This window comes from Colletotrichum scovillei, assembly GCF_011075155.1.
Source record: "Colletotrichum scovillei strain TJNH1 chromosome Unknown Contig00004, whole genome shotgun sequence".
NCBI lineage: Eukaryota > Fungi > Ascomycota > Sordariomycetes > Glomerellales > Glomerellaceae > Colletotrichum > Colletotrichum scovillei.
Window position 1 is genome coordinate 2,226,968 of NW_023336262.1, and position 26,992 is coordinate 2,253,959.

General features: G+C 54.1%; 8 protein-coding genes across 8 annotated transcripts; 4 read left to right on the forward strand and 4 right to left on the reverse strand.

The window, feature by feature from the left end:
• The first annotated feature begins 1,314 nt into the window (after nt 1-1,314).
• Nucleotides 1,315-3,282, forward strand: HER10_EVM0003050 (uncharacterized protein). Its single transcript, XM_035472737.1, has one exon. The coding sequence runs from the start codon at nt 2,104-2,106 to the stop codon at nt 3,043-3,045; it is 942 nt and encodes a 313-aa protein (XP_035334768.1). The 5' UTR covers nt 1,315-2,103; the 3' UTR covers nt 3,046-3,282.
• A 1,957-nt stretch (nt 3,283-5,239) lies between these two features.
• HER10_EVM0000066 (glycosyl hydrolase family 38) lies at nt 5,240-8,639 on the forward strand (the record flags this gene model as incomplete). Its single annotated transcript, XM_035469861.1, has 4 exons — nt 5,240-5,385; nt 5,449-7,192; nt 7,247-7,977; nt 8,030-8,639. 4 exons carry the CDS (start codon nt 5,240-5,242, stop codon nt 8,637-8,639), a joined length of 3,231 nt encoding a protein of 1,076 aa, XP_035334545.1.
• A 402-nt stretch (nt 8,640-9,041) lies between these two features.
• On the reverse strand, nt 9,042-10,494 carry HER10_EVM0010590 (uncharacterized protein; the record flags this gene model as incomplete). The annotated part of the gene is made up of 3 exons (XM_035480045.1): nt 9,042-9,589; nt 9,673-10,297; nt 10,375-10,494. The coding sequence occupies 3 exons, from the start codon at nt 10,492-10,494 to the stop codon at nt 9,042-9,044; spliced, it is 1,293 nt and encodes a 430-aa protein (XP_035335310.1).
• A 1,105-nt stretch (nt 10,495-11,599) lies between these two features.
• Nucleotides 11,600-15,342, reverse strand: HER10_EVM0008299 (CAP-Gly domain-containing protein). The gene is made up of 2 exons (XM_035477826.1): nt 14,031-15,342; nt 11,600-13,976 (listed from the first exon to the last, which is right to left on the reverse strand). The coding sequence occupies exons 1-2, from the start codon at nt 14,519-14,521 to the stop codon at nt 11,975-11,977; spliced, it is 2,493 nt and encodes an 830-aa protein (XP_035335151.1). The 5' UTR covers nt 14,522-15,342; the 3' UTR covers nt 11,600-11,974.
• A 2,390-nt stretch (nt 15,343-17,732) lies between these two features.
• HER10_EVM0006549 (uncharacterized protein) lies at nt 17,733-19,369 on the reverse strand. Its single transcript, XM_035476132.1, has 2 exons — nt 18,900-19,369; nt 17,733-18,849 (listed from the first exon to the last, which is right to left on the reverse strand). The coding sequence occupies exons 1-2, from the start codon at nt 19,270-19,272 to the stop codon at nt 18,206-18,208; spliced, it is 1,017 nt and encodes a 338-aa protein (XP_035335021.1). The 5' UTR covers nt 19,273-19,369; the 3' UTR covers nt 17,733-18,205.
• A 226-nt stretch (nt 19,370-19,595) lies between these two features.
• HER10_EVM0007539 (Nop14-like family protein) lies at nt 19,596-22,397 on the forward strand (the record flags this gene model as incomplete). The annotated part of the gene is made up of 2 exons (XM_035477092.1): nt 19,596-19,895; nt 19,952-22,397. The coding sequence occupies 2 exons, from the start codon at nt 19,596-19,598 to the stop codon at nt 22,391-22,393; spliced, it is 2,742 nt and encodes a 913-aa protein (XP_035335095.1). The 3' UTR covers nt 22,394-22,397.
• A 430-nt stretch (nt 22,398-22,827) lies between these two features.
• On the forward strand, nt 22,828-24,206 carry HER10_EVM0009844 (G-patch domain-containing protein; the record flags this gene model as incomplete). The annotated part of the gene is made up of 1 exon (XM_035479317.1): nt 22,828-24,206. Exon 1 carries the CDS (start codon nt 23,139-23,141, stop codon nt 24,204-24,206), a length of 1,068 nt encoding a protein of 355 aa, XP_035335263.1. The 5' UTR covers nt 22,828-23,138.
• Nucleotides 24,207-24,303: 97 nt separating this feature from the next.
• HER10_EVM0011439 (pentatricopeptide repeat domain-containing protein) lies at nt 24,304-26,934 on the reverse strand (the record flags this gene model as incomplete). Its single annotated transcript, XM_035480872.1, has 1 exon — nt 24,304-26,934. The coding sequence occupies exon 1, from the start codon at nt 26,860-26,862 to the stop codon at nt 24,304-24,306; it is 2,559 nt and encodes an 852-aa protein (XP_035335372.1). The 5' UTR covers nt 26,863-26,934.
• Between the last annotated feature and the right edge of the window lie 58 nt (nt 26,935-26,992).

The following is a 26,992-nucleotide window of genomic DNA, read 5'->3' on the forward strand; positions in this document are numbered from 1 at the left end:
GGGTAGTCTTGGGCCAGAGTTGCGGAACGATCCGGCAGCGTGGTTGCCTCGTTGCAGCAAGGAGGTGAATGAAATGATCAGAATTTCGGGCGCAAAAACACAGTGCCTGACACGCCAACAGCGCCTGGACAACCACTGAGAGGGAGCGAACTCTCTGTTGGTGGTGAGGCTGATGCCATAGTGCATTGCTCTGCGGGCGATGGTCGAATGATAACACCGTCATGTTGAGATTGACAGGGCGGGGGTCGCATCATACGCAGCGGTCATGGCCATATCGTGGCTCACCGGCCATTGGGATCAACGGACAGCTGGATCCATCACCTTGGCCATTTCGGGTCTTTTGGGTCTTTAGGGGGAACTTAACCTATGAGCCTGGGACTGCTTGCAGGAAGGCGGATGAGGGTGGGCTGGAGACAATCAAAGATGGGCAGACGGGCAGAGGTTGCCGCCGCCCCAGAACACCCAATCTCCATTGTGCGGCAATACCCTGCGTTTCTTGCCCCTTCCAGGTAGCTTTGCGTTGCCTTCCTAGCTTGACAACTTCTTGTGTGTACTGTGTGCTGGCGGTGTCTGGGCCTAGACACATGGCAGCGGCGGCATGGGAATGTCCGGTTACGATGGATAGACATGGGCTGTTGTGTTTTGGCATTAACGATGGATGGAGAACAGAATCCGCAGGCCAGGACCCGATCCGCGGCGCGCGGGGCTGCAAAGGGGGTTTGGTAAGGGGGAGAGAGCCGATGTGAACAAAAGATGGAGTTAAAAAGCGCAAGTTGCGTTGATGTTGTGCGAGTGTGGCTACTAAGACGGCATGGGTGATGATGGGGTAGCTTGGTCTGGCAGCGGCTGCTGGAGGCTATCTGGAGAAGACATCGTCGGATGTGCACGCATGTGGACGCAAGGCAGACGATGGGACAGTGCAACATGGGATTATGGGGAAATGGATGGTTCGGATCGTAGCATGCCACACTCATACCAGGCGACTGGATGATGCCTGGATGAGAGTCCACCCACTTCACCCAGGCTGGCTATCGAGGTGAGGTGTAATGAGGTTAGGTTGGGCCCGGAGAGTTGCGACGACGTGTAAGCACAATAATGCCACCCACTGCTTACCTCACCTGCACCGGATACATCGCTTGTTACGGAAGGGACAGAACAGCTTGACCGCCCTTACCTCCCTTTACCTTAGGCACCTTGGTAAGCAGGTACCTTACTTTACAGGAAGGTAATGTGCTTGACCGGTAAATGGCCGTAAGGAAAGCACAATCCCCTAATCCCTATGTCCGCTTGATGGATGGAAAGTGCGACGGACAGAAGAAGGAGCACCTTCGAGAGAGAGAAAGAAAAGAGGACCCACCCGTGGCTCACGGGATGGCCGTTGTAAGCGGAGTTGCAACAAGTCGGTGAAAGTACCTGGGGCGCCCGCCCTACAGCATCGAGGTACGTGGGGTACGTACCGGGCCTGGCCCCAAAAGTACGGCGCGGTTGCCATTCGGTATCGACCGATTTCGACTCCTTCTCAGCCCATTCCCGCTCACTCTCCAAATTTATCATCAGACCCTTGGCCCAAACATGGCAACATGCGCCGTCATGTCGCCCTTTGCATTTGAAATATCGCCTTGTAGGTATATATCTCTTTTTCAGTGCCCCCCGTTTCCAACCAGTCACCCCTCATTTCCTACCGAACACTTGGTTTGATACGTCTACCTCGCCTGTCTATCTGTCTTCAGCGGATCCCATCCATCCCACACCCTTATCCGTCTCATCTGCTGCCAACACTACTACTACTACCACCGCCCACCACAACCACTACTATTACTCCCGCCGCTCCCAACATCCACGACTCCTTCCTGGTCCTCGATCCTCCCGGACTCACCTCAATCTGTTATCTATCACTACCGAATACCTTATCCTACGACTTGTCTAGTATTTCGGATATTAGACTCCATCCCCTCGTTGCTGTTACGAACGTGTCTTCGATCGACAACAGAGCGAACCCGCTTACACGTCCCGGTGCACTTACAACTTGAACCACAATAACACCAAACCAACTACACCACGTTCCCCGATCGAGCAACGCTGCTCACATCACAACCACCCTTTATGGCGGCGCATCTACCTACAATCAACTTCAACCCTTTAGCTCCCGTCACACCTCCGCCCGAGCATCTCTCCTTCCGGAAACCTGCACTTCCCCTGTCTGCTCAGCTGAAACGCAAGGCCGCCGAGGCCAACATCACCAATGATCATGTCACAATGAAGAAGGAGCAATCACCATTAAACAACCCGTCCATGGCCCCTCCAAAGCCGACGTCGATTCCTAGTGCGAATGCAGACCCGAACCAGCCGTCCATGGATCCCCGATATGTCGCCATGGTTTCGCGTATCGCCGCCTATTACCAGCAACGTTGCCAGGCTATCTCCAACGCGCAGCAGCAAAGATGCCAGGCTTGGGCCAACATGCACAGGCAAAAGTGTCAAGAGATGATGCAGGCAGCCATGCTGGTGGTGGCTTGGTACATCCGCGATCGGATTCAGCGAAGACGCCGGAGGCAAAAGAAGCAGTTCCGCACCGGCTTGAGGGCGCAGAGCACCCGGTCCCGCGTTACAAAGGGCGAAGGAGTACGGCGCTGGGTCATGAATGTGCCCGAGGGCATGTCATCACCGCACATCCCGGGGCTCGATGACATCGCTGACCAAGAGGAAGCCCACTTCTCCATGGACAAGGAGGTCCCACCGGACAAAGACACCAAGCTATTTGAGATGGCCGACAACATGATTAGGAGTCAGTACCGCAAGGTGGAAGTGCCCATCCTCGGCGTGCTAGGCTTCGAGGAGGACGAAAGCGAGAGTGAGAGCGAGGCCGATGACGACGACTTTGACCAGCTCATGGAGGATGAGCTCGAAGATGGGGAAGTTGAAGAATACGACGATGAAGATTTGGATCTAGACGATGAGGACGAAGAGGATGGATCCGAACTCGTTCACCGCGGTACGGGCACTGGCACCGGAAGTCGGGGCAAGGACTCTGGCTTGTCATCTTGAAGTTGGTGTTTGGGGACTTGAGGTTTGCTTCTTTCTCGGCTTTTTGCTTTTTTAATGCGCGGGCGTTTAACGGCGGGCATGGACAACGATGTGACGATTGGATTATTTACCCTGGGCGATCTACATACCTTGCTATTTTGGCCACTCTGCACATAGTATCTATATATCCTGGACCGCGTCTGTAGGAAACAAAGACGAACATTCTTACAAAATTTTGAAATCATCCCATTCTACAAGTCTCAGCTGATGAGTGATCATCTCAAGCCTTGAAAAGCCGATGGATACTGCCTCTGAACTTGCAAAGTGACAGAAGTAGATGGGGGGGAAACCTTAAATCGGGGATCGTATGTTGGCGGGCACCGATTTTTTAAATCTCGTGGAACGATCGAACCATCGCTTTTCGCTTACGAACAGCAAGCCATGCCCTTCAACCAACCGGGGTCGAGCTTGTCTTTTATTGGTGCCACTTCCGTCGGTTGACATTTTCCGCTTCTTTTTCTCTTGCACATGGGAAGTGGAGGAGGTCCCCTATGAAAGAATGTGCCCTCGGACTCTTAACTGGTAATCTGGTCATCGCGATCAAGCTGCCGCCGGTTCCCCATTTGACTGACAAGCGATATGCGCACTCATCTGCATGTCTCCCATTCCCTACAGGTTGCCCCGGATATCCACCTCGTTCTACCCTTATATGCAAGCGAAGGCGTACAGAACTGACACCTGCTCTGCCCGATGTCCCCCAATGATGTGACCTCTTTTTGTCGTTGTATTGGTGTAACTGTAGTTGCGTCTCGAGCTCACAAGACCACTTTTTGTCAAATCGTGGTGCATGATGTTGCGTTTGATGGCTGGGCAACTGTTCACGAGATCCAACTCGGAGTTGTGAATATTTATGACTAATTATCCTGACTATATAACATGTCTTTCCCTCTCCCACCATTGCTATCAACCTGACCTGTTGTATGGACATTGAATTCGAAAGCGAGTATGGGAAACAATGCAATGTGGTCGAGATAGTGAACGAGTAGTCCGGGTAGGGAGGTGACCAAAATATTCAGCCACAGCGTAGTTCGTTGCGGAGCCCGCTTCATAGGTAGTCGTAACTTAGGTTTCTAAGAAGCACTGCGTACTCGCCCACTTCAGGCGCAGCAGGAGCATTTTGGACCGCGATACCTGTATGACCATGGATGAACCAAAGGTAAGTTGCAAGTGCGCCAGTCGAAAGCAACCGTACTTGCGTGTTTTGTGCATACCGGCTGGGGGTAAGTGCACTCGCTCGAAAGCAATGAAAATATGACTTACACCGACGAAGGTACATTCTGGTTGTCTCCAAATTCTATCGTCAACATCACACTTACTGCAAGGTGGCATTCGACACCTCACAATAACAAGCTGTGCTCTGCATTGTTTCTTGTTTCTTTCTTCGAGGGCACTTATTCCTTTTTGGTGGCCATTCGCATATCCTCATTGTACTCGTCTACCTCATCTCCATCTGTGGCGCTTCTTGCACCGGCTATCTCAGCCCGGGCGGGTATCGAATCACAATCCTAACACCGGTCTTGTCGACAATCCTTTATACCGTCACCTTCCCCTCTCAGCCGCTGGGCGCTGTATTCGTATCACCACATCGACAAGATGAGGTATGTGAGGTGCTCTCAATGGTGGACGATCCACCGAGCATATTCCGCCCGGTGTTCCGAGCTACTTAGCTTCTCCAAGGGGGATCGCATGATGGCTGCGTCACCTCTATCACACGCCCATCCTTTGCCCAACCTCCCCGCACTTGTCGCTGCACCGAGCTGTCCCCGCACGCTCCTACTGGCTGTGTTTCAGCGTCTGTCTATCTGTACTGCAGGGGTACTCCCGTGCTCTACCTTAGCTCCCCCCTCAAGAGCTTCGAGTCCGTCTCTGCTTTCAGACAATCCCGAGGTCAAAGCTAACAAGAACACCCTCCTTTCGTAGCCATAACAAGTCCAAAACCCTTAATCAACACCTCAACGACGCCTTTCGAGCTTCCCAGTCTTCAGAAGAACAAGGCGCCGGTCCACCTCTAGCTGCTTCGCGACCCGATCATCACCACTTATTGGTACCCCATCGTGTTCGCCGATTGAACAATCGATCAGCTCCACCTGGTACCGTCGAGCAATTGAAGCGGTCCGAAGACAGGCTACTCGACAGCTTCGCTGGACAGACCACCATGGGCGGCGGAAAAGAACTCAAGAGCAAGAGCTCTTACCCAGCTCTCGCCTCTCGACCTGTCGGACAATGGATCTCAAAGCTCTACAAGGATAGAATTAACCAATTCTACTCTACCGGGCAATGGGAGAAGCACAATCTCCTGGCGTGCGTAACCCCCCACAATGCCCCGTAGTAAAGCTGGGGAACGTCCCGCTAACTGCGCTATAGCATGATGACGGAGGGCACTGCATCGGGCGAGCCTCATGTTAAACTGTCCGTCTGGGACGCTCCCGAAACCACTCGACCGACGTTCAAGGACGCTGTTTCGCACGAATTCAAAAAGACCGAGGTAGGCGCCTGGTTTGGCCCATCATGGTCGACACATTGGTTCAAGGTTGTCTTGACCGTTCCGAAAGAACTTCGTGACAAGGACCTGCTTGAACTTCACTGGGATGCCAATAATGAAGGCCTCATCTGGACCGAGGATGGCAAGCCGCTGCAGGGTCTTACTGGGGGTGGCGAGCGGGTAGAATGGATCCTGCCCAAGGAGTTCAGGGACGGCAAGGAGCACACCATCTACATCGAGATGGCCTGCAATGGCATGTTCGGAAACGCTCCCGGTGGAGACTCGATCCAGCCTCCAGACCCAAACAAGTACTTCCAACTGGGACGGGCTGACATAGTTGCTGTCAACCCCGAAGCACGAGCACTTTACTTCGATATCTGGATCATTGGCGATGCTGCACGGGAGTTTCCTCAGGAATCGTGGGAGCAGCACAGAGCTCTCAAGGTTGCCACCGATGTCATTGACGCCTTTGAGCTCGGCAACAAGGAATCGATCGTAAAGTGTCGAAAGATTGCCCAGGAGTACCTTGGCTCGAATGTCGACTCGCACAAGGTCTACAGCGATGACAAAGAGCCTCAAGTCTACGGCATTGGCCATTGTCATATCGATAGTTGTTGGCTCTGGCCTTGGGCTGAGACCAAGCGCAAAGTCGTCAGGTCTTGGTCTAACCAGTGCGATTTGATGGATCGATACCCGGAGCTGAACTTTGCTTGTTCGCAAGCCCAGCAGTACAAATGGTTGAAGGAGTTGTACCCATACGCCTTTGATCGTGTCAAGACGAAGGTCAAGGAGGGCCGATTCCATCCTATCGGAGGCAGCTGGGTCGAGCACGACACCAACATGCCCAGTGGAGAGTCTCTTGTGCGACAATTCCTGTACGGACAGAGATTCTTTGAGAGCAACTTTGGCGAGCGTTGCCAGACCTTCTGGCTTCCCGACACCTTTGGATACGCTGCTCAGCTTCCACAGCTATGCCGACTTGCTGGCATGAATCGCTTCCTCACCCAGAAGCTCAGCTGGAACAACATCAACAACTTCCCACACACCACCTTCAACTGGGTTGCTCTTGATGGTAGTCAAGTAATTTGCCACATGCCGCCATCAGAGACCTACACTGCCGAAGCACACTTTGGCGACGTGAAGCGCAGTGTCAGCCAGCACAAGTCGATGGACCAGGACCACACCTCCTTGCTTGTATTCGGAAAGGGCGATGGTGGCGGCGGCCCTACTTGGCAGCACCTCGAAAAGCTCCGCAGGTGTCGCGGTATCTCCGATCAGATTGGCATGTTGCCTAGAGTGCAGATGGGCAACAGCGTCGATGACTTCTTTGACAAGCTACAGCCGAAAGCCACAGAGTTTGTCACCTGGTACGGCGAGCTCTATTTCGAGCTTCATCGCGGTACATACACCACGCAGGCGAACAATAAGCTCAACAACCGCAAGTCGGAGGTCCTGCTCAGGGAAGTTGAACTGCTTGCCACCATTGCGACGCTTAGTGATACCAGCAAGAGCTACAAGTATCCCAAGAAGGAAATCGACGATATGTGGGAGGCTGTTCTGCTCTGCCAATTCCACGATTGTCTTCCGGGTAGCTCCATCGAGATGTGTTACGATGATTCAGACGAGGTAAGTCTCGACGCAGCGGATTTCACCTGAACTATTGCTAACTAGATTGGCTAGCTCTATGACATGGTCTTCAAGACGGGCAAGAAAATTCTTGAGGATATCCACAGTGTCTTTGGAGCGTCCGCCGCCACCACCGGCCGTCTTAGTGAGACGGTCGCCCTGAACACTCTCCCTTGGCACCGCAAGGAGGTCGTCGAAATATCCGAGACCGAAGCGGGTGTTGCCTGTGGCGAGGGCCAGTTGTTGACCATTCGCCCCTTCAAGATTTCTGAAGAAGAACCAGCTGTTACGATTGAAGAAGTCAGCAGCGGCGTCTTTGTCTTACAAAACGACCAGCTCAAGGTCAAGGTCGAGAATGGCACCATTACATCCCTCTACGACCGCAATGCCGATCGCGAGGTGATCGCAAAGGGAGGCAAGGCCAATCAGTATGTCATCTTTGATGACAAGCCTCTCTACTGGCAAGCCTGGGATGTCGAGGTGTACCACCTCGATACTCGAAAGGAGCTGCCGAGTGGCACAACCTCAATTACTGAGCAAAAGGCCCATCGCGTCAGCTTGACTACTCAGATCAAGATCAGCGCAGAGAGTTCGATCAAGTCCACTATTTCTCTCTCCGCCGCCCTCAAGGGACAACAGTCATGGGTTGAGTGCAGTGCTGAAGTTGACTGGCACGAGACTATGAAGTTCCTCAAGGTCGAATTCCCTGTGGATGTCAGAAATACCGAGGCCTCTTACGAAACAGCGTATGGTCTTGTGAAGCGACCTACTCACTACAACACCAGGTATGCTTTTCCCGATATGTCATGATAGAGCTACTGCTAATGAATTGTATAGCTGGGACATGGCCAAGTTCGAGGTCTGCTGCCACCGTTTCGCTGATCTCTCTGAGCACAACTACGGAGTTTCTATCCTCAACGACAGCAAGTATGGTTTCGCCACTGTCGGCAACCTGCAGCGCCTCTCTCTTCTTCGGTCTCCCAAGGCTCCTGATGCTCACGCTGACATGGGAACCCACCAAATTCGCTGGGCAATCTTCCCTCACGAAGGAACGCTGAGCTCCTCCACTGTGCGGGCAGCCTATGCCTTTAACAGCCCTCTGAAGCTACTCTCTGCGCCCAGCGCCGTGCAGGCATCCCTCAACAAGAGCCCCGTGAAGCTCACTGGGGATGGCTCTTTGATCCTCGATACCGTCAAGCGTGGCGAGGACGACGAGGATGTAACGCGTGGCGAGCTCCCCAAGCGCAAGGGCCGCAATGTCATTCTTCGCGTTTACGACAGTCTCGGCGGCCAGAGCAAGGGTGTTATTGAGACGACTTGGGACGTCAAGCGCGTTTTCAAGTGCAACCTTTTGGAGGACGACATTGAGGAAATCAAGATCGACGATGGAAAGTTCTCGATTACTCTGCGACCCTTCGAGATCGCAACATACCGCCTCGAGTTGTAGGATGAAGACTTGAGCGACTGCGGTCTCGATCACGAGTGTCCTTCGGATGAGGATGAGTATGACGAGGTGAACGAACAGCTCGCCTCCACCTTGAGCGAGATCTTGGACCATGAGTATGTACACTTGGGCTAGGAGGCGCTGCGATGGATAATGAAGGCTTTTAGTAGGCGCCTGGGACGTGAATACCTGTACTTCAAAAAACTCTTGAAAAAACCAAAAGAAGAACCCAGAATATCTCTCTAGCTCCTTTGCCTACATACGCCCTCCCTAGAACGCCGTGGTGACATGAAGCCTATGGAATCTTCCCTGGGAATAGTAGAAAGATGAAACATCGTTATACAATACATCACTCTTTGCGCAAACCTCTTGGTTTCATTCGTCCTCTGGGTCCGTCTACCTCGTTCACAATGATCCCTCTTGAGGCAGGTCTTCGATGACGCTCTCCACCAGGTCAATGAGCTCGTCAATGTCTGGCCTCTCAGTAGGCTCGACATTGAGACATTTCCTCACGACATCGCGAATGGGCTCGCTAATCTTGACTTCTCCGGCTCCCGCACCAGCGTCCGCCGTGGCGGCCGCTTTGCCCTTCATGCCGCCGCTGGTTCCCGTGCGCTTGATGCCCTCGTCGGGGAAGCGCCAGTCGCCGCCGAGGACGCACATGCTGAGGGAGCCGCCCGTCTCATCGGAGCGGGCCTCAAAGGGGGACTTGCCGACGAGGCAGGCGTAGAGGGTGCAGCCCATGGACCAGATGTCGACTTTTGTGTCGATGACGGTTCCCGTGCGGACGTCGAAGAGTTCGGGGGCGCGGTAGGGCATCGTGCTGTGCTCGGCGGCCGTGTCCTGGACCGCGATGGCAAGGGAGTGGGACGTTATCGGGATTGGGGAGGGGGCGATGGAGCCCAGGTCCATTAGGATTGGGTTTGAGCCCGAGTCGTCAATCATGATGTTGCCTGTTCAGGTCGTACTGTTAGTCTTGGGCGCATGTCTTTCTGAAGAGTAAACGGGGGTGATTAGGGATCAGGGGGCAACGAACCTGGCTTGATATCCCGATGCGCGTACGACTTTACGTCCCCGGACCCAGGCGTCTCGCCCTCCATCAGCGGCCTCTGCTGCTCGTTCTCGTCCTCCTCGTCTGCGCCCGCGGCGGCGGCCATGCTGGAGACGCGCTTCCCGCCCTTGTTCTTCTTTCCGCTCTTCTTGCGCTTCGGCCCGGCGCCCTGGTCGTCTTCGTCGCCGTTGCCCATCTCCATCCTCTCCATTGCGGCGGGCTGTGACGAGGATTGCCCGCCGCCGCCGGTGTAGTGATGCATCTCCCTAAGCGCCTTGCACACCCCGAGAAACAGGAGCATGAGCCTGCGCTCGGGGAAGGCGGTGTGATTTACGAGGTTGGCGTTGATGAGGTCCTGGAGGTTGCCGCGGCGGTAGTAGGGGAGGAGGACGTAGACCGTCTTTGATCCGGGCTCGCCGCCGCGCTCGGTGGCGATGGCGTGGTCGACGCCGTGGATGATGCCCGGGCTGCGGGCGAAGAGGCGGTAGGCGTCGACCTCTTTCATGGCCTGGGCGACCGACTCTGCGCCAAAGGGGCATCGGATCTTTTTGAGGGCGAATTCTTCGGCGGTTTGGGTGTCTTGGACGAGGTAGACGTAGGAGAAGCCACCCTGTGTGTTTTCGCAATGATTAGTACATGTTCCAATTCGTCAAGTTGTGGAAAAGAGGAGAGCGCGAATAAGCTTACCTCGCCCAGCAGGCGGAGGATCTTGAAGCTCCGACTGTTGATCTTGAGTGTCGGCGAGCCGGGGAAGCAGTTGAGGCAGTTGCCGAAGGAATAGAGGACGTCGAGGAATATTTGCGCCATCTTGAAGGGCGGTTGTGTACTGATTGCGTAAAGACGACTGGGGGTTTCAACCCGGTACGATACGTTAATTCTAGGGGATTGTCGTCGAGTTCGCGTATGGTAGACGTTGAAGCGTTGGTGTTGCAGACCGAAGAGATTCCGTAGTCGTCCGTTCTTGGTCGGCGTATTGGTGATCGGACACTTTGAGAAGAGAGAGCGTATCCTCTACCCGGAATTGGAAGTCCGTGAGGAATGAGGTCGGGAGAAAAGTGTCGTTAAGCAAGTCCCGCGATTGGAACTACGCGGATAAACAATCGAAATGACAAAAATAGGCCCGACGGGTTCGAATGCTGTAAGATCGTGGGATTCTGCGTTGGCGCGCGATTGAAGAAACAAGAATCAGGACAGCTAATAGCTTGCCCGCTTACTTGCTAGGTACTGTGCTGCTGCCGCTGCTGCTTGCTTGCTTTCCCCCCGGTAACCAAAGTGGGCAGGAAGCTGACGGGTTGACGGGGACGCTGACGCAGGTCCGTAGTGCTGCGGTACGGTCCACGTCCCAGTAGTGCGCTTCCTAGGATCCGCTTTCGGGGAACGCGGCACTCGGGGAGGGCCGTTGTAGAGTCTGCAATCAAGTATTTAGATATTCTAGTGTAAAGTCGCCGGGGAAGAATGCGACTATTCTATGCATGTCGCAAGCAATTGTCAAAGACGCGATCACTATTTTCAACGTGAAATCAAAGGAGGAAAAAAAAAATACTACGAAAACTTTGACACGATCTGAGGCGACTTCCTCAAGGAGATAGAAACATCAAATCAACAACGGAGTATGTACTTCACCAAACGTGCCTGTCACCCAATCCCCAGCTCTGGGCTGCGCCCTGCTGAGGATTTGAGGTACGAATCCTCGTCGTGCGCAAAGGCTGTGAAACGCCACCAGGGACCCTCTGAGGTGGAGAAACGAGGACGGGCACACACTGGAGAGCGGCATTGAACACTAGAGGCTCCCGGCCGGCAGCGACGGGAAGACCCTTGTCGTCTGAATGAAGCGCGTCCTCTGGGAACACTTGATGATGTTGACTTCTTGACCGAAGAGCTTCACAGCCCATGGAAATCTCCCGCCGATTCAGGGGTGTCTGCAATGGATTCATTATTCATGTTTGAAGGTCTACTACTATTAGTATTATAGAAACCTCTCGGGGTGAACTGAATGTCAACAAAACAAGCCAATGACCTCATGCCACCATCCCCTGCTGTCGGTTGACTTCAACATGCGAATCCAACTCCGCGAAACACAATTCTCATCGAGCTGTGGTATCATCGCTACAAATGCTATCACGAACGAAAAAACTTCCATCGCTCTAGCCGCCCTTGAATCCTACACAAAATGGGATATGCCGCACTCTGACATTGAAAGACTGGCCAAGACAGGCACACCAGAGTGGCCGGGCCCTTCTTCTCAACCAAAAACAACGCTTGCTGTCGAGATTCAAAGTCCATCCGCCTAGAATGCATCTTCGAATGGACAATCGACGCTTTCGTGTCCATCTCTCTCACACAGGGCACACCACTTGGAGACGTCGACAATTCCGCTCTCCTTTCCAGCCACAGGGCCGGAATCCATCGGGTTTGGGAAGATCTTGACGGTCGGCGGAGGAGCAAGCGGCTTGGACTTTATTGGCGATAAAGGAGCCGGCTTGTCTTCGGCGGGGATGGGCTTCAGGTCCTCCTTAATGGCTTTGCCAGCATCGCCGTTGGTCTTGCCACCCTCGTTGCCAAACATGTTGGTGCAAGTAAGGATGTCGTGTCCGCCAGTCTCGCAAATTTCGCACCAGAGAGTACTATTGTCCGTGACTGACGAGTAGGCGTCACTTTCGGGCATCGTGTCCAGTGTACGAACACGCTTGTGCGTCGTCGTGGGAGACTGGGGCTCGCTGTTGCGCATCAAGATAACGGTATCTCGGGAATCGCGCAATGAAGAACGCTGCGCACCGCCGTTGGCCAGAGGTCCGGTGAGCTGAGTCGTGACGCTTCCCCTACGAAGTCTCTCCACTTCCCGCTCAAGCTCCTCCTCACGACGGCTCTTGTCTTTCACGACATCATTGAGCTCTGCCAACTCGAGCTCCAACCTTTCACGAGCCATTGCGTTCTCGCGTACGGAGGGGTCTTCAGCTTTGTCGGCCCCAGGAACAGAATCGCGACTGAGAGAGTGGATAATCGCCTTAAGACCCCGAATCTCATCTTCCTTCTGCTCCAATTCCTTGGAAACGGAGCCACGATCTCCGTTGCTTGAACCTGTGGTGCCGTTCATTCCGGCTGACGCCTTTTCGCGCTCCCTGCGCAGCTCGGTTCGTGTGCGCTCGACTTCACCGCGGAGGAATTCGACCTCCCCTCTTGCTTCCGCTTCACCGCGTCGTGCATCCTCGAGACCCTCTTCGAGCTCTTGAACCAACTCCTCGAGCTGCTTCAACTGACGAGCAACCGAATCTACGTCATCCGTCCGCGATTCGAGCTCACGCATTTCCATCATCAACTCATCGATGCGCTTTTCGTACACTCGTTCGGTTTCGGAACTAGCCATTTCGAGGGTGTCGATGGTGCTTCGGAAGTCGGCTCGGTGTGCGTCGAACTCGGCAGTGAGCATCGCAATCTTCTCATTCTTTTCTCTGACCAGTGCGCGAAGTTGCATCGAGTCCTTATCGTCGAGACTGTTGCGCTTGGGTGCTGACAGATCCGAACTCTCCATAAGAGTCTGAAGCTCGGTCAAACTGCTCTCCATCTCCGCCAATGTAGATGCTTGATCCCTCAACTGCCTTTCACGGTCGTCCAGTTGTGCCCTGAGTCGGTCGACCTCGTCGTCGTTCTGAGCTCGTGACGCGGCCCTTGAGCCGGCCCCAGCCCGCGACGGTACTCTGAACTTGGAGCTGTAGGAAGATACCGAATTGGTGCTTCCATTGGTCTGTGTTCGCTGCAGAGTGGCTGGTGGCTGGGGCATCGGCTCCTCGTCAAACATTGACGTTTGGCCAAGGGCAGAGGCACTGCGCGGACCAACACTTGGCTTCCTATCCAATCGTGAACCTTTGCTCGGGTCTCCAGCCGTTCCGCGAACGCTCTGCGCGAAGCGATTCGGGGCAGGAGAACTGTATTTGGAAGGCACCTTTCCGGGCGTCGCCAGTGATGGTCTTGGTCCTGGGGTCATCTGTAATTTTCGTACAGGTGACTCTGGGCGTACAGAGGGCCTGCTCATCGACTTCTTCAGCTGAGGACTGACTGATCGGCCGGGGGCAATGCCAGGGCCAACAGATTTGCTGAATAGCGGCACCGACGGCGTCGGAGGTGTGTTCGTGGAGTTCTGCGTGCCGACCTTGAGACCGCCCATGGTGCTGGCAGTGGGAGTGTGAGGAAACGAGCTGGAAGACGAGCCAGGAGGAGAGTCTCGTCTCACGGCTTTGTTGAGAGGGAGAAAGATGCCTGCGCCAGGAAGAGTCGTAGTAAAGTAGGAAACACTAGATGCAGTCAGGTGGGAATGTCATTGACAGAATGGTTGGGCGCAAACTTACCCTTCCACTTCGCCCGAGTTCTTGCCCCGCTGAGAGAACTCGGGATGTAGCTCGACACCAGCAAAAGTGCCCTTCTTCCCATCCACCGAACCAATAAAACGGACGGTGCCCAACATGTTGCCCGGGACTTCAACGACATCGCCGAGAACGAAGTCGGTTCCGGCCCTACCGGGCGTGGCGGGTGGCATTTTGCGATCGGGCGACTCGGCTAGCACGCTGTTGTAGGCATAGGACTCGCTTACATCGGGGATTGAGGCGAGAGACTTGGGAGTAAGAGCAGCCAAGGAGGATTTGCGCGGAAGCGATTGATGCGAGGGCGTAAGTCGCGAATGTGTGTTGTAGAGGGAATTAAGACTGGGAGAGGAAGCGGTTGTGGAGGAGGCGAAGTTGCTAGTGAAGCTGGTAGCTTTGCGAAGAGTTCGCGGCGGGTGGGCAAGACTTCTATGGGTCGGCGCGTATGCGGCGGTCGCTGTTGTTGTGGCGACCGACATGATGGACAGTCAGGTTGGGTCGATTTGGGTGTTTAAGGCCAGACAGATCCAGAAAATTATTGGGCGCGGGTGCTCGCGTACAGGGTGCCGGCCAGTAATGCGACCGCTAGATTGCGCGCCGGATGGCAGCTTTACTGGCCTTGGCTCACTATTAGGCGGCGCAGGTAAGACCAGGTTCCAGGTTGTGGTGGTGTTGATTCCCGAACGCCCCACTCGTCGCCCGCAAGGTAAGGTATCTTAGGGCCAAGGTCAACTAAGGTTGCTTGCCTTAGTCGCAATTGCAGCCGAGCAGCGAATGAGAGGCGCGAAGCAGACCGTGTTGGGCAACAGAACGGGAGGGTTGATTCGTAAATATCTTACAGCCTTGGGTGGGAAAAGCAAGCGCAAAGACGTGGCGGACAGGACAAATTTCGGTCGATTGGGCGGTAGGCGGGAAACTGACAGATAGACAGGCGGACGCTATACCGAAAGAGCGCTAAGAGCTAAAGAACCGTGAGGTGTGATCGTCTCGGGGCCTTGGGCGTGTCTTTGACGTGGAGAATGATTTGTCTCTAATAGTCGTTGCGAGTTCGTCTTTCAATGAGCCTGACAGATCATCTGGCAGCTCCGAACAACTTGACCAGCGCCGACTGATACCGAGGGTTACGTATGAGTCGCAGGGAGAGCGAAAGAGAGAGAGAGAGAGGCCCGGGCAAAGATACCAGGGCAGTCGGCAACGACGGCGACGATGAGAAGATGAAGGACAAAAGAAGCCCGACGCAAGCAAAAGAGTAAAAGTGGTCGCCAGACGAGGGGCTTTTTGTGACGCTCTGAGCCTCCTTTCCCCTTGTGAGCCCTTGTGAAAGAGCACGGTCGTCCTGACTCCTTTGAATGGGGTCTCAGACGTTGACCACTTTTTGGTTCAGCTCTTTGGGTAAGGATCCGTAGACCAACGCGATGCAGGGGTGATGGATGTCAAGGGGAGCGGGAAATGGGTTGGTGATCCGTCAGTTGGAGTAGCGTTACCCTTGCGGTGGGATCAGGTACCGTGACGGAGGTGTGTGTGGTCGTTGGAAGGTGGTATTCTTTGGGCGAATACTCAATAATACTCTGTAATTGAGATGAGGACTGAAGAGAGGTAGGAGCCGCAAATTCGCGAATGAGGTGGGATGGCGGGATGGTGGGATGGTGGGATGCAAAGAATGACAAGAGCAAGACACATACGCCGTGGCACACGGGCTGAGAAGAAAAAGGCGAGACAGACGGAAGACTGGAAGATGAATGATTGGGAAGGAGAGAGCTATATCTGAGTTGGGACGAGACAAAACGAGCAAGACTCAAGTGCGTCTGCGTCTGCGTCTGCGTCTGCGTCTGCGTCTGCGTCTGCGTCTGCGTTGGTCTTGTTGGTTTTGGTCTCGTCAGGTCAGGCACATTCCACAACTGTCTCTTTGTATCGCGGAGCAACAGCTCAGCTACTTGTTTACGTGGATCCCGATTCAGTCCTTCACTGGACTGGACAGGCAGCTTCGTCCACGGATACCTCTACCAGGTCTTGAAGCTTCATGAGGTGACGAGGTACCTAAAGGTAGGTAGGGGGTTGAGGAGATGCTCGTCTGCAATTGGGCCGTCAGCCTGCGTCGCTCCTTCATCTTCCCCATCACACATCGTAGCGCGGCCGCAGATCTCACAAAAAAAGACCCTGGAACGTCGAGAAGGCACAGAAGGAGGCTCGTCAGTGGCCCCGGCTGCTCCCCATTCCCCTCGCGGTTGCCATGACGCTGTCGTAGCTTTGCATCGTCTGGACCGGTGGCTGCTTAACGCTGCATGCAGACAGCGGAGGTGTATGTATGTACAAGTAGACGCCCAGCCCAGCCCGGCAGGGGCAGTTTGACCGCCTACATGCACCTCAACGTGTTCGTCGTCTGAGCCTCTGAGGAGTACAGAACCTGTCTCTCCCTCACGCCGCCGTTGCTCGTTGCCATGCAGCGGGTGGTTCACCAGCAAAGCTACTCACACTATGGGTGGGAAAATCTGCCTCCTCTCATCTTGATGGTGTGCTTCATCAAAAATTTTGCAGTCACACATGGGCCCTATCATCTTTGGAAAGCAATTACTATCCAATGTATCAATGCAACTTACACTGTGACTGGCGTAGCATCACAGTAATTATTGCGAGCAACCACTCACAGTCCAATATCGCCGGGCAATCTTAACTTTGGCTCGATGCACCAGTTCGTTCCGTCTGCGCCTCCCAAATTTAGACAGACACCGGTCGAATTCTGATGGATTTGGAGGGTCACATACCACAACAAATGTTACCTCATCAGATCCCCTCATCCCGGTAGTCCGCCCATGAAGGCCAATTCATCCTCAACGATCGAACCGACTCCAAGAAAGCCAGGGAATGAGTCGTGTCGTTACTGTCGTGGTACCGAGCATTGCGGCATTGCTACTGTCCTCGCCTCTCAAAAGAGAAAGACGCTCCAGATTATCCGTTGAAAAGAGGATGGATCCCCCCTGCAGCCCGTCACGCGGCTGCATGATGCGAATCAGCACCAGTTAGGAAAGGACAGCGTCGCATCAGATCCGCCAAACGGCGCTGCTGACTAGGTACGGAATAGGTACAGAGTACGGAGCACAAGAAGTTGAGAGAGCCCGCATTCCGGCTCGTCGCCGTGCTGCTCGTATCAAACCCCTGCATCAAGCTCAAGTAAACAATACTGATCCGAGTCAGAACGGCGCAAGTCATGTTCAGCTTGTCCGTAACCCAATGCATATTCCTATTCGATATAATTCCACGGAGAGCACTCTACGGACAATCACTCCACATGCTTTCAAGACCCGATGAACCGGATGAGCCGTGCTGGGACCGCCTGGTCGGTCGAGAAATGGGTACCCGACAACTTACAATACAAGCCAAAGATGAAAGACGGGTCCCGGGGTCTAGTGTCAAAGCTTCTGGGAGCAAGCCTCCGAATCGGGTGCGGATAGCTGGGCTTGACCAGTGTCACAGGGTGCCACCGGTTCAGTGCGTTTACGCGGTAATCTCTTAAAGCTCGACGCCGGAGCCTGGCAGTTCCTCAGGGCCCAAGGGCATCCATCATCGGATGAAAAATACCTGGGTTCGCGAATCTATCACCTTGAACCCCCGGGACATCGTGCACGACAGACGGCGGGGTAAAAACGGCAGTCCATGTACTAACCTGAGAAGCAATTCGATCCTCTTCTTCGTGTCTCGTCATAACTCTATCTATCGCTGGTGTTCTGCTGCTAAGCTTGCTGCACCCATGCAGGCTTGTTGCTCGCGGAAGAAGCCCGCCCCCTTTAATTCTCTGGTCGAGTCTCCCATCTCCCGTGTCAATTAGACGCGAATGCTGTACTCCCGGCTCCGCACAAATGCCGCGTCTTGACGCGTGCCTTTAGTCCAACTCATGTTATACGATATGAGGCTACCCTACCCCTACACAATATCGATGGCTTAAGAGTGTCCCTGGCTATCCATCCTCTCGCTGGTCTGTGCTGAGTCGGAGTTCCTCCAAAGGAAACCTGGAGGCACGTCGCCTGTCACTCGTTGCGATGTTGATGCTGTCTCCGAATCTATACTTGAGCGTACATTGTGTATCCCTGTCGGCCACTTTCGCGATCCTGCCCGTACTGCTGGGAGTTTTCTTTTCTTTTCTTTTCTGCTGGAACCATGCTTGGTGTTTAGCTTGGCGAATCGTGGCTTCTCTCGATTATGTCCTCCCTTCCTATCGGTCTGGTACCGTCGTTGAACACCATTGCCTCCCGGTGCTGCCGCCTAAGACGCTGTTCTTCGGCCGAGTGCTCTCGTGTTCGAGGGACTTGCTCGACTGCTTGCAGCGCTTCCGCGTCGTCATCAACGTCTGCATTGCACAATGTGGACTGCAAGGCAATGGTGAATCCGGCCAAGTTGGTGTCCGGGTTGAGGTCGAAACTCGTCTTGGCGGCGAGGTTGCAGGCGAGGATCGCCTTTGCGCCTTGGGTAGTGTGTGCGATCCTCGTGACAATGTCGACGATGCGGTTATTCTTGTGCTCCATGTAGTAAATGAAGTTTTCTTGCCTTTCGGCTTCGGTGTCTCCCCAATGCTGTTTGGCCAACCACTTTTCCACGAATTTGGCCTTGACCAACATGTCGGCACCGTACTTGGTGATGAGCTCGAGTACGAACATGAGGCAGAACCTCTCAGCCATATCGCGAAGGTAGTATTCGTCCCAGTATTTGTCGTCGAGTTTTGTTTGCTCCGTATCGTCGAGACTCAGTTCAAGGGATCTGACAAGGGCAGAGTACGCTCTCCATGTGTGCAACTTCGACAGGCCCTCTGCGAAGTCTAAAAGTCAGTCAGCTCGTCCGTCTTGTAAGAAACGTTCCCTTGCCTACCATTAGTCTGCCCAGTAAGCGTTGCCAGGGCACGAAGGTTCTTCATACGAGTATCGTAATCCGGTCGCGTAATGCCGTAGAGGAGCTGTCGCACCGTACCGCTGTCATTTACAGCACGATCGCAAAGTATTTTGATGGCAACATCTCGAATGGAGAAGTTGGGGTGGCATAGCAGCTTGTCGAGAGTATCAAGGCCAAGCGCGTCTTCGGTTTCTTGAGTGATGTACTGCGTCTTTGGCGGAGTGACTTTTACTTCGTTGTCGTCGCGAATGTACGTCAGCATCTGGGTCATCATAGTGACCAGGCCAAACGTAGCGGCGCCAATGCCAACAAGGATGATGCGCTCATCGCGGATAAATGACATGAAAGTCATGTTTTTTGATACTGAAGAACAACCCTATGGAGCATGGTCGCCGATCAACTCATAAGCATTGAGCTTTCGCATGTGGGAAATTCAAGGCACACAGCTGTACGAAGTATGTAGCTTGGAACGATGGATGCTCGGAGCTCAAGCCAAAGCATCCATGCATGAGTTCTGCCTTGCGCCACCGCCTAGTCAATCCCCACCATCCCGATAAGATAAGCCAACCGTCCCGCTCAAAAAATTTAGGCAAGTGCGAGGACCGATTTGCTTTTTGATGGAGTTTGCTCGTACCTCAGCGACAACAACGCCGAGTATCATCTACGCCCGACAAAATGGCCGGCTCGCAACTCAAGCGGCTGAAAGCCTCACTGAGGGAGCAGGGAATCACTGGCCCTCAAAAGTCTAAGAAGCAGAAACGCCAATTCGCGCAGGACGAAAAGGCCAAGACTGACAAGCGTCTGCAAAGAGGTGCTGCTCTGGGACAAATCAGAGAACAATTCAACCCCTTTGACCTGAAGCACAACCCACGAGGACCCAAATTCGACGTTACAACCAACAGGCCTCAGACTGGAGCCGCAGCGAGAGGAGTCAATGGCCGTCCTACTGAGGCCAAGTCTCTGGGCGAGCAGAGGGTAAGACTACACTGCCGCTCCTACGCAGCACTATGCGATGCTAATTCATATGATAGCGCCGAGAGACACTTCTCGTCGAGATGCAGAAGCGCAACAAAGTTGGCGGTATTCTTGATCGTCGATTCGGTGAAAACGACCCCTCCTTAGCTGAGGAAGACAAAATGCTCGAACGTTTCGCCCGCGAAAAGCAGAGGTCACACAAGAAGACATCGCTATTCGATCTCGAGGAAGCCGAACCACTGGGCGAATTGACACACATGGGTCAGGCTCTCAACTTTGAGCACCATCCGGATATGGCCGACGATTTCGATGAGGACGACCTTGGCTCAGATGACGATAGCGACTCCTCCCTTTCCGCGAAGAAAAAGCTCAAGCGGCTGCGCGAAGCTGGTTTTGGTGAAGACGAGGAGGGAGCGGACGACGAACCGGACAGGAAAAAGTCCAAGAAGGAGGTTATGGAAGAAGTCATTGCGAAATCGAAGATGCATAAGTACGAGCGACAGATTGCCAAGGACGAGGATGAGGACCTGCGGATGCAGTTGGACAAGGAGCTGCCAAACCTCCACGCTCTCCTCATGGCCCATGGAAAATCGGATGCGCAGAAGAAGGACGAGGGTGGTAAGTTGATTGCTGGAGTTGACAAGGCAACTTTCGATAAGGAATTCGATTTGCGCCTGAAGAAGCTCGTTCAGGACCGCCGTGCAGCCCCCACAGAGCGCACAAAGACCGACGAGGAATTGGTGGAGGAGGAATCCAAGAGGCTGAAGGAGCTCGAAGAGAAGCGCTTGAAGAGAATGAACGGCGAAGCCGTCTCTTCCGACGAAGAAAGCGAGGAGGATGAAGAGATGGAGGATCAACCTGCCGAAGATCCTGCTTTCCAGTGGCTTCCTGAGGAGGAGGAAGAGGATTTCGGTCTTGGAAAGGGCATCAAGGCCAAGACCCGCCCGACGGCGACAGAGCTCGGTTTTGACGATGAAGACGACTTCCTCATTGAGGACGATCTGATTGCCAGCGGTTCGGACCTGGAGCCCATCGAGAGCGAAGAGGAAGAATCGGAGGAAGAGGAGGAATATCAAGGCGACGATTCCGAAGACGAAGAATTCACCAAAGGTCTGCTCAACGAGGAGGAAGCGAAGAGTTCTGTGTTTGCGAACGCTGGTGGACAAGGAGGCGCGGGACTCGACAGCTCTGAGCTGCCTTACACTTTCCCATGTCCGCAGAGCTACGATGAACTCTCGGCGCTGGCACAGAAGTACCCTAGCGATAAGCTGCCTACCATCGTGCAGCGTATCCGAGCTTTGTACCATCCGAAGCTGAACAGCACGAACAAGGAGAAGCTCGGCAAGTTTGCTCAGGCGCTTGTGGACATGATTGGTCACGGCCCACGGACCGACAGCAGCCCATCGTTCCAAGTGCTGGAGAGTTTGGTACGACACATCCACTCCCTCGCCAAGATGTTCCCCGTCGACATTGCCAACCAGTATCGTTCCCATCTTGAGGAGATCAGCCAACAACGCCCTCTCGCAGTGCATGTTGGTGACCTGACACTGCTGACTGCCATCGGATCGACATTTCCTACATCAGATCACTTCCACCAGGTCGCAACTCCTGCTATGCTTACCATCGGGCGCTACCTTGGTGGTAAGATACCTCAAACACTGAGCGACTATGCCACTGGTATTTACCTTTCGACCCTGGCAGTCCAGTATCAGCAGTTCTCGAAGCGCTACGTTCCAGAGGTTATGAGTTTCTCTCTCAACACCCTGTGTGCTTTGGCTCCCTCAGCAGTCTCGAAGGTTTCGGGCAACTTCCCTCTTCATGAGCCTGCAGCGGGTATTCGCGTCGCAAACGCCCGGAAGACGGAGGTCCGACAGCTCTCGCCGGCTGACTGTGCCAAGTCAGAGGTGAACGGTGCGGAAGCTGAGTCCAAGAAGATTGCCCTGTTGTTCACAACACTTCAGCTTTTGGGTGCTGCTGCAGACACCTGGACTGGAAAGCCTGCTTTCAATGAGACTTTCCAGCCAGCACTTGACATTGTGGCTCACCTGAGCACCAAGTCAAGCCGCTCGAAGTTCCCTGAGGTCTTTGGTGGACACCTTGCCAAGTCCCAGCTCAAGATGGAGCGCATGCTCAAGATTGCCCAGCTCTCAAAACGGCCACTTGAGCTGCACCACCACCGCCCGCTTGCCATCAAGACGTTCATCCCCAAGTTCGAGGACTCGTACGACCCGAACAAGCACTACGACCCGGATCGCGAGCGTGCGGAGATGGCCAAGTTGAAGAAGGAGCACAAGAAGGAACGCAAGGGTGCCATGAGAGAACTGAGGAAGGATGCCCAGTTCATGGCCCGCGAGAACCTGCGTGCGAAGAAGGCCAAGGACGAGGCGTACGAGAAGAAGTACAAGAGGCTCGTGGCGGAGATCCAGAACGAGGAGGGCAGGGAGGCAAATGCGTACGAGAGGGAGAAGGACGGCAGAAAGAGGGCCAGGAACCGGTAGACGGCTTGCGCTTCAGTCTTTTGTGTTACGGTATGAAAAAGTTACTGGGTGCTTTTCGGCATAGTTTATTCCCTTTTTTTTGTATTCAATACCAGTAGAGGTACTCCGTAGAGGGGTGGAGAGCTCAGTCATGGCTTCATATACATGATTAGGCAAAGGGCCATCAATCAAAATCCCATACCCAAACGAACCAATCCGAAGACGGAGTGCCATTATAAAGCCCGGAAACACCAGCGTTCATGGTTCTGTTGGACGGATGTGTGAGGTGATTCGAAGTCGTCCATATGGAGTGCATTTGTACAGTGTAACTAGCTATATTCCCACCATCCTTTGACTGCCTGGCCTGCCAGCTGACGTCGGTCCCACTCCAAAGTACCCCAGAACGTGTATCAACAAGCTCTTTCGACATCCCTCAGCTTTAACATTGCGACGAAGGCGAACTACCACCATTATCACAGACGTTCGTCTAAGAGGCCGCCCCATTATAACGACTCAAGATTTCTCCAGCTTTTCGTCAGCCGTGAATTCCCCAGCTCATAAGATCTGGATTCAACATACCAACACTGCGCCTCATAACACTGAAGAACCACCTACCCAGTCCACGCTTACACGGCCTCACTCACACTGTTAAACAAACCCAATACCCAAGAACGCGAAAGCCTTGCGTGCAAGAATCAATCCCACACCTATACAAAACTTTTAGGTGGACGGACCTCAGGGCAGATCCGCCACCATCCAGCAAGCCATGGCAGCCTCCGACGATGAAGACGACTACATGAACATGACCTTTGACGAACCAGCCGCATCTGCCAAAGCAAAATCTCAACCAGAAACCTCATTGCAGCGCCGTCAGCGCCTCAAACGCGAAGGCGAGATCCGCGGCCGGCCCAAGTCCAAAGAGGAGCTCGCGGCCGAGGAGGAAGCGGCGCGCGAAAAGGCGCTCTCGCGGTCCCTCCTCGAGACGGCGGCCGCCAAGAAGAGCAAGGGGTTCGCGATGATGGCCAAGATGGGCTTCAAGGCGGGCAGCGCGCTGGGTGCAGGTGCCGGGGCGACAGGCGGCTCTGGTGCCGGCAACGATGCCAGGACGGAGCCGATTGCCGTCGAGGTTAAGGCGGACCGGGGCGGTATCGGGATGGAGAGCGAGAGGAAGCGCAAGTTGAGGGAGGCGGCGGAGAGGATCGAGGAGGAGGTGAGGGAGGGGAAGAGGGTAAGGGTCGATCCGTTGGAGTATCGGGACCGGGTGAGGATGGAGAGGGAGGCGGCGAGGGTGCAGGCGCAGGTGTTTGCGGCGCAGCGGGTTTCGGAGAGGATGGCGGAAGAGAAGGAGAGCGAGGAGGCTGAGGTACTGGGCGTCGACGGGAAAGCAGACGACGCGGGCACTGGCGACGATGACGACAAGAAGGAGAACACGAAGAAGAAACGAGCGTCTGGCGCGACGTCGAGACCGCTCAAGTCGATCAACGTCCTCTGGAGGGGTCTCGCCCGCCACCGCGAGGAAAAGGAGCGGGACCGCAGGATGAGGTATGATCTGGAGCAGAGCCTGTCGCGGCTGCCGACGTACGAGGACGACGATGAGGACGCCGACGACCGCACGGCGCTGGGCAAGAAGCAGGTTGTCTACGTCACCGCGGAGGACCTGGACGAGGAGGATCCCGAGCTTGACGAGTTCAACGGGCTGGAAGACGCCGAGAAGCTGCGGCGCCTGGTGGAGTATCTGAGGAGGGAGCATCGGTACTGTTTTTGGTGCAAGTACACGTATCCGGACGATGAATTGGAGGGATGTCCTGGTGTCACGGAAGAAGATCACGACTAAGTGGGAATAGAATTCTGCCTGCATGGTATCATAGTATTGAGTGTCATTATAGTGTACAATATCTACATCTTGATATTACAGAGAGGACTTGTGGCATCTAGCCCCTGCCTTTGCGTGCCAATATATCGTACACGCCCATCTCCTTGGCCACCATCGACACCTGGCCCTTGGCCAGCTCACCAGCTTCTTGCATGTACGCCGTCTGCAAGTAAGACGAGTACTCCTCGCCACGCTGCTTGAGCGACATCTCGTCAAGAGTCAGAGATCCTCCGATGGACTTCTGTCGGGTTTCGACATGTGAGTCAATCTTGCGCTTAATGAGACGAAGCTTCTGTCGCGCCTGCGTTGTCTCCCAGGCAAGACTTGTAGTCTCCATCATCATCTCGAGGGCCAACACCTCGGGCGGAGTGAAGTCGAAGACAGCCTTAAAAGCTTGGAGGGCAACGACGATGCCGATTTTGTCCTTTAGTCGGCGGAATGTGTGGAGGATTTTCCTCGCGATTTGCCCGTCGAGGCCGTCTGGTTTGAACACGGACGCGAAGCGAACCATTTCTGCAAAAGTCTCGCGTGTAATTCTAGTTTCGTTGACAAGCTCATCGCCTGCAATGTTATGCAGACGGTTGGCGCCAAGCATCTTCCACAATGCCATGAACGTGTAGGGATCAGGTTTGACCTGACGGTCATACACGAGAGTCTGGTACAGCTGGCGTGCCTCAGAGATGTTGCCGTTCTGTGAGTGGGACTCCAGCAACTGATTCATCATGAAGGCGTCCGGGCTGATTTCTGCTTCTCTGAAGGCGTCCCATAACTTCGCTAATTCGCCATGAAGGCTTCGAAGGCGATAATTCTCCGCAAGTAGAGAAAACGTTTCGAGCGTGGCCTTGGGCATGGCAGCTGTATGAGATTTCACAGACACTTCGACTGTACGAACAGGCCCTTCCATGGTTGAAAGTCGACGACGATTCTCGACAAACTCCACGCGAGCATGGATCATTTGCCATGCCAACTTGTCCGCCTTTTCCAGATTGTCGGCGCCACCTGACCTTTGCCAGGCACCGATAAGCCCATTCACCTGAATGCTGGCCGCTTCAATGCCCTTGAAGCGCATAAATTCAAAGACGCTATGCGCTCCATCGAGGTCTCCAGCACCGATAAGCCGTTTCAGCCATTTTCCAAAGAAGAATTTGTTGCCGATTTGAGAAGGCAATCGGTCTCGTCCACTCAGCTCGACCGTACTAGAGCTCATCATATCGACGAAGGCTTGCAGAGCGTATTCCGTTTGTCCAGTTGTCAGGAAGAAAGAGATCACCTGGTCGTAGTCCTCGAGCCCCATTGAAGAGCCAAGAAGGTCCCTCATTCGACGGTATGCGTCCCAGGCCTTTATCCTTGGCTCCGCGTTCGGATTTGTTGCACAGCTCCTAATGTACGGCAATAGAATGCGTGGATCGAGTTGGCGCTCGAGCAGCTTGTTCACCGCGCGTTCTCCCTGCATAAGATCACCTTGTTGGCAGAACATGCGCACTCCAAGCTCCCAAAACTCCTTGAAGGTATCTGCGCCACTGTCGCCGAGAGTGGACATACATCGCTTCCAGTTATCTATGGCTTTGGCCTCCCATCCGTCCACAAACATGGCTTCGACTGTGACAAGCTGTTGCGAAGGGCTCAGAGCAACCTTCGCCTCGCTCATGTCTCTTGCTAGCAGCGAAAGGTACGTGAGACGGCTTGGGTTCTTCGCGTCATCGAGAGACAGAATATCCCACAAAAGGTTCCAAACGTCTTGAGGAACATGCGCCCAAGCCTTGGCTAGAGATTGCCTCGCCGCGCCGTACGTCTTCCAGACCGTCTGGGTAGTCTTTGCCGTAACATCTTCACCTCGTCGCATCTCTTTAGTCGTTCGGGAGAGGAGCGTATTCAATCGTACTATCCGTTTTCGCTGGTTGAAGCTCCACACTTTCTCGGGGATCTGCGGAATCGGGGGTTGCTTCTTTCGTTGAGAGGGGTCCACGCGAGCAGTCGCCTGTATGACGCCCAGTGTTGCCGCGTGGTTCTTGTAATCGAATTGATTGACATCGAATCCTCTTGCCTCGAATTGGCTTTCTAAGTCTTTGATATATGCGTTCAAGCTCTCCAATGTGTCTTCGGGGTTCCTGGCGTCCCCGAGCTTGTCTTCGAAATCTTTCGCAATCGAGTCGACATCGTTGATTCCCAAAGCACCCAAGCCGCCCTCATTCTGAAAACGAGAGAGCGTGCGCCGCATATCAGCTGCAAAAGTCTGGTTCAGCTGCTTCTTCAGATCGTCTACGCCACCCATGGATTCTCTGAAAGCATCCTCGTCCCCCAGCCGCTCAATCTGGCCGGATTCATCCTTTTCGAAGAACTTTATAATAGGCTCGTCGGTCCTTTTTTGCATCAGTTCCTTGAGAAGGTCGGCAGCTGCTCGGCTCGGATCGGCATCGGTTTGGGTGGATGGCGTCGGAGAAGATTTGCGCTGTGTGTTCTGAGCACCTGGTCGAGGCTTGACTCCTAGTTGAGCAATACGGGAGCTATGTCGAATTGCCCATGGCGGCGGGGCAGAAGAACCCAAAGTTGACTGGCATGACTGGCAAATGAATGTGTTTCGACATGCTATGTCACGAAAAAAAGTTCTATGAGACATAAGGAGAGGCGAAGTTGGTCAACATAGAGGAGAAAGCGAAGAAAATGGGCGCTTCAAGCAGAGAGGAAGCTCATGGCAGGTAGAGAAATGGGTCAGATTTTTTGATGGACCCCGAACCTAGGTGCACCTG